The sequence below is a fragment of the Octopus bimaculoides genome, chromosome 6 (assembly GCF_001194135.2).
Source record: "Octopus bimaculoides isolate UCB-OBI-ISO-001 chromosome 6, ASM119413v2, whole genome shotgun sequence".
Classification (NCBI taxonomy): Eukaryota; Metazoa; Mollusca; class Cephalopoda; order Octopoda; family Octopodidae; genus Octopus; species Octopus bimaculoides.
In genome coordinates this window covers 44,548,071-44,554,776 of record NC_068986.1, presented here as the reverse complement: position 1 = coordinate 44,554,776, position 6,706 = coordinate 44,548,071, and the positions used below count along the sequence as shown (strand labels likewise).

The window sequence follows — 6,706 nt, the reverse complement described above, 5'->3', positions numbered from 1 at the left end:
CCTACCCAAACATTATTCTAAATCATATTCAGAAATGGACCATTTATTTTATTGACAAACCTTTACTTAAGCAACACATAGCAACTATTAACAGAGATATACTCCTCTTTTCATATCCCTTTTAGCATTACAACAGCTCTAGCGGATCTTTTTTAAAACGGGGGCCACATTTTTCATTAACGAAACACTTTGAAACTTGGAACACTGGTAGAATGTGTCATATAAAACATCTTTTTCTCTTAGTCTTCTTTAAAAAAAAAGAAATCCCTAAGTTATTCCATGTTAAAGTTGTCGTATTTCTGTAATTTCAACCAATCACTGACGTCCATTCAGCCGATATACATTAAGTGCCGACTACATAAACAAACGATTCTGAAACAATTCTATCGGTGATAGGGTTAGGGTTAGGGTTAGAGTTAGTGTAAAACAGCAAATTTAAAAAGAAAAAAGCAAAACGAAGCTATGGAAATTAAATACGCTTTACACCGCTTAATCAGCCAAAGGAGTAAATGTAAACAACTGAATACTTGTCAGTGATTGGTTGAAATTATCGAAATAAGACAATTTTTTACATGAAATAAATTCGAATACAAAAATATTTTTCTGTTCTATAACACAAAATAGATAAGTAGACGAAGTTTGAAAGTCTTTCGGTACCAAAAACACTACGTAAAACATTAATGAAAAATGTGGCCCCCGTTTTAAAAAAGATCCGCTCTAGCTTCTCAAAAATCTAGGAGTCTTCTTGATCATCCACTTCTTCTTTCATCATACATACATGTGTTTCACCTCAAAAATCTCATATCAAACACTTCAAGAAATCAGACTTAGGTACTTGTCCATCGTAAATGAATATAATATGATCATGGTCAAACAGTCTGGTAATTCATAGTAAAGCATTAATGATGGAAAATGGAACCATATATTTCTATCTAGTAACTAGGTTATTAAATTTGAACTCAACCTAATAGTTTCCCATGTAGTTAACCTTTCTTTCTCCATAACTTCCATTACAAATCACTTTCATAATATATATAACACTTACAATGGTTTTCAGTTATTGAAAAATCAATAGATATTCATTAGATTGAAATTGCTTCATAGAAGATGCTATCTATAAAAGAGAAACTAGCATGAATTTTTTTAATGTAATTATTATTAGAATTCAACTAATGGCAATCTGCATTAACAATGAAACTTAAATGAAATACCTAAAGCAACTATGAAGCCCAAAATAAATTATTCCTAGTGTCTATTTTGTTGTTTGAAAATTTCAGGTTAAATTTATGAAAGGAGTAACACAAAAATCAAAACTTTATATGTAAATTAGTATTATCTTTTATTCATTTGACATTCTGATTGAGTTTAAGTTGAAGTTTATGAAGGTATCATCTTAAAAAATAGCAACATTTAATGAAAGCAAATAGTTACAAAAAACATCTTGGAAGATTTGAATACAATAGAAAAAATTTTATTGATTGAGTGGTTAGATTTTGAATGGTTTACAAATACTTCACATAACTATCTAACACTTCTATCTTTCTTTTATTTTCCTCCAACATTTGCAAAGATATGTAGATTGAATGTGTATGGTTCCTTAAAAAAAATAAGGCAGCATAAATATCCGATTGTTAAAAAATAATCCGGCTGGAAATACATTACTAATAGCAACTTTAGTATATTTAAATTGGTCTAAAGATAAACTGGTAAGAGAGAATGCTGGCCTTTCAATGAGAATGGTGAATTGACTTCAAATTTTGTATGCAGATATATGTATATGTGAGAATGGAGTGATCATTAAAGAAAAAAAAAAAACATTTTTGTCTTTACACAAAATTAATAACTCTTCAAAGAAAAGTACGTTTTAGAATTTGTTATGAATTATTTTTTCAATAAACATTAAGATCAACCAAAACAATTTTGGTTCTGTGTCTTTATGTTAGTGCTTGTGTGTCTTTGATTTGTAACAGATTTGATACATTATTTAATCTTTAGTATGCTGTTAGTGCATTGTTTCACTGAACAAGTTTTCTCCCCTCTCAATATGACACAATACACATGCAGCTACAGGGAAGAAAACTCGTACAGTGACATGATGCACCAAAGTGTGCTAAAGGTTAATTTCTAAAAGAATGAGGCCAGCAACCCAGGTCTCAGACTCAGAGTCACTCCTCATTTGAAACAAATACACTTTGCTTACATCAATACTGCTCTCTGGAAATACATCACTACAAAAACGTTGCAATATCCAATTTCTCTCTCTTTAAAAACCTGAGGTCTTGTGTCGTGTCAAAAGAAATTGATAGATTATCCAACCACAGAAAAAGGATTTAATGTTGAAAAAAGAAAAATACTTTCAAGTATCATTTCTAAAAACAAAACTTATGCTTCTATCTGAAGAGATTTGCTATTGTAAAAATTTGGAAAATATATTACCACATATTTTGTCAGCACAAAAACAACAAGCAAAAACTGCAAACCATAGTAGTAAGGCAGTGAACGAAATATGAAGAACAGTTTTAATAGCTAAAGAAATGGATGAATAAATAGCACCACAAAAGGAAAGGATAAACCCATAGCTATTATAGCCAATGGGAGAACTGTGTGAAAGAATGATCTCCAATATTTTTAAGCACAAAAGGCTGGTGGTAGGGGGATATGATATACAACAAGTTAATATCTAAAGAAATCTATTAATAAATATTAGGCCAATTTAAGTTACACTTTATAATAGGAGAAATTATTAGAAAATTGGGAGAGGAGAGAAAAAATACAGTTTAGAAATATTTTATTATTTGTATAAATATCTGAGCAGTTTTGTTATATAACTTTAGAATACTAACATATGGTTATAGTTTAAGAGCTGATATATCAAATTTTTGACTGTATCATCTATTTATAGAACATTTAGTCAAAATTAAGTATATTTTCTTTATTTTTTAAGTCTTTCTTTTTTTTTTTAATTCTACAAATCAAGTATAAATACACGTTGATGTTATAAGGATTTATAAATTTTCGAGAGAATGTGAAATAATAATTTTTTGGAACAGTGGACCTCAGAGTATATATAAAGTTATAAATAATAGGTTATAACAATTGGGTTAAAAAGCCTTTTAGATAGAAAAAAAAAATTGAAGGGGCTTGAACCCACATCTGAAGACATGATGAAATAGAACGCCTGTCATGCTTATAGGAGACATGGGTTTGAGTCCCACAGGCAGGACTCAACTCTTTCCATGCAAAAGGGTTTTAACCTAACTTTTACATGCTATTATTTATAGCTTTATGTGCTTTGAGATCCACTATTCCAAAAAAGAGTTATAAATACATGTATTTATGGTGGAAGATTTAGTAACTCTAACTCTTAAAATCCTGTTGAAAATTTTTTATCAAAAGACCAATGATTCTCTTACAAAACAGAAATGAATGATAGAAGAGATTAGTGCTTTTTTTTCTCTCTCTTATATTAAGAAGTTCACTTCTTTCAAATTTAATGTAAACATGGTTAGTATGATTTTTGTGATATCATGCACTTCAGAACAGGCTGACTGACGCAGTCTTGTTTGTTACTGGTACACTGTTGTACAGGAAGTTCAGAGTTGAGCAGCCACATTAGTTTTCTAGCTCTTTTAAAGCTTATAACTGGCACAGTCTATTTAATGAAACCCTAACCATGTCTGTCTGTTTCTACATTTGTATGTAAACACATATCATAAATGCTGTATATGGCTTGATGTCATTGTTGGTATCTAAGGGAGATCATTTTTTCACTCATTTTTTATATCAAAGAATCATTTAAAATGAATTTAAATAACATCATTCTTTAAAATAGGTTATAAACAAACATCATTGCATTCAATCTTTGGCCTATGACATTTACATTTTCCCCACAGTAATAAAAAGAAAGGGAAGGTTAAAGAGTCCAACCTCACTGGAAAAATCATTCCAGAGTGTATAACTATACAGAAATTCATTTAAAGAATATGATTGAAACAATCATTTTTTTTCTTATGGCACATAACGTACTTGTCACCATATGAATAATAAAAATAGTTTGTTTGTTTTTGTTCATGTTTCTTTTCTTTTCAAAATTTAATAATTGGGCACATTTATGGAAAAAATATTCTTTTAACCTTAAAAAAAATGCAAGAGAGCAAAGTATTATTCAATATATATATATATATATATATATATATATATATATATATATATATATATATATATATATATATATATATATAGTATCTGTGTGTTCCTGGCTATTCAGAGATATCAACAGAACCTTACTTTATTATTATCATTATTATTATTATTATTATTATTGTAAGTAACAAAAATGGTAAAAAATAAAGAGTAAGTTTCCATAGGCCCTATTTTTAAATTTGAAAGGGCTTGTTTTTAGCAGATTTGTAATATTAAAGACAAAGATGTAATGTCAAGACATCTGAGACAGAATATTATATTATCTGTCTGCCCAGGTGTTGTTTTTCTTTTGCAATGCTTGAGCAAGTTTAGTCTTGTGCATGCGTTCAGCTTCTCCTGGAATAGAACCTAACACACCATTTTGGTAATCTAAGATGGCCTGTAAACAGAAAATGAAAACAATTTAATTTAATTTTTGTAAAAATTAAACAGTGTCCGACCCAAAAATATAAACTGCAAAACAAGAAGTGTTGAATGAATGGAACTTGTATACAATGCTGGTTTAAAATTTACATACTAATAATATATTGAGATCACTTGACTTGGTAGAAATAGCAGTAAAATTGTTTAGACATCTTCGTCAGTACAGTCCTTAGCATACAAAACGATGGGATGGTCAAGGCTGAAATGCCTCTAGTCATCAATTTTACTCCATCAGGACTGACGTAGCTTCTTATGATTATTGCTTCAGAATAAAGTTATCTCCCTTTACCTTTAGGCACACTTTCGTAATTTTATTTGGTTGACTACCTAAGTGTTTCAAATAAATTTAAATATATCTAGAGTGGGATTAGTAAAATACCTGTTACTTTATGATATATAACTCTTGATGCTGCGGTTGACGAAATGACGTCTCAGGTTATCATTCACATTATGAGATTTTGATCACGATTTTAATTTAAACATGAACAATTTAGTACAGTGTCTCACAGATTTGTATTAAAAGAGTTAAACCACTTAAAGTAACAAGAAAATTTTCAAATAATGGACCAAATAAGGGATCTAATCAAGTCATATTGTAGCTGACAAAGACTCCTTGAAACAACTCTTTGTCGTTTAGACCAGGGGTTTTCAAACTGTGGTCCACGGACCACAGGGGGCCCGCAAGGACAAGACAGGGGGTCCGTGGACAGCAAATACTTTTTATGGGCAATTTGATTTTATATATGTTTTTTAATCGAAATCTTTTAATTGACAATAAACCTATTTGTTAAATAAATAAATGTAAAAATATGTTATTTTAAGCAAATATTTATGTATAAATTTCATAAGCGTTTATAAGGTAAAGCCTGAAATATAAAGGGGTCCGCAAGCCAAAAGGTTTGAAAACCCCTGGTTTAGACTAGTGATTCCCAACGTGTGGCATATTCTCTGCCGGTGGAGCCTGGGAAAATTGTGGTAGGATGTGAGATCCAAACATTTTTCTTTTTTTTTTTTAGTGGGACAAGGAATTGTAAAACATGTTTTTCAATAATGTACTTTTTTTGTACTCAGTACTTAATAAAAGAATTACCAGTAGATTCTTTTGTATTAAACAATTGTGATAAAATATTAAAAATAAAGTTTTTTTTTTTTCCAACCACCAATGGGGTTATACATTTGGGGGTGGGAAACATTGGTTCAGACCAAATGTATCAAGTATTTAACATTACAAACCGCCTTGTATAGAATGTATGACAACAAATCGAAAACAAAGTCAATAATAAAGTTAATTTGAGAGTAAGATTCTCCAGAATAAATTTAAAAGCAAGACTATGGCCTCATGATAAAATGACCAAAGAAGTTCAGGATTCAAATCTGTTTAGGTTAGGTTAAATCTTATCTCATCATGATCATCATCGCCGTCATTTAACGTCCACCTTCCATGCTAGCATGCGTTGGATGATTTGACTGAGGACTGAAAGTGTAACTGCTAGAATAAAAAATAGCCTGGGCAAAGTTCAGAGAGCTCTTACCTCTGCTGGTGACAAAGGGCCTATCACTCAGAGTAAAAGGCAGACTGTATAACGCATGTGTACAAACAGCCATGCTACATGGCAGTGAAACATGGGCCGTGACTGCTGAGGACATGCGTAAGCTCATAAGGAATGAAGCCAGTATGCTCCAATGGATGTGTAATGTCAGTGTGCATACTCGACAGAGTGTAAGTACCTTGAGAGAAAAGTTGAACCTAAGAAGCATCAGTTGTGGTATGCAAGAGAGATGATTGCGCTGGTATGGTCATATGGCGAGAATGGATGAGGATAGCTGTGTGAAAAAGTGCCACAGCCTAGCGGTTGAGGGAACCTGTGGAAGAGGTAGACCCAGGAAGACCTGGGATGAGGTGGTGAAGCATGACCTTCAAACATTAGGCCTCACTTCTGACTGAAACCTTTGGAAATATGCTGTGCGTGAGAAGACCCAGCAAGCCAAGTGAGACTATAATCCAAGGCCTCTGCCAGGAGTGTAGCCAGCCCACTTATGCATACCTTTCCTTCATTGGACACTAAACTCCACTTGCGAA

The 6,706-nt window shown here is 31.6% G+C and overlaps 1 protein-coding gene across 1 annotated transcript in view; it reads right to left on the bottom strand.

Moving 5' to 3' along the window:
• Positions 1–4,222: 4,222 nt before the first annotated feature.
• The window catches only part of LOC106880063 (uncharacterized), a 49,911-nt gene continuing 47,427 nt past the window's right edge, over positions 4,223–6,706 (bottom strand). The window contains exon 9 of the mRNA XM_014929869.2: positions 4,223–4,582. Within this exon, the coding sequence (XP_014785355.1) occupies positions 4,463–4,582 (120 nt within the window). The 3' untranslated portion in view covers positions 4,223–4,462. The remainder of the gene's footprint in view (positions 4,583–6,706) is intronic.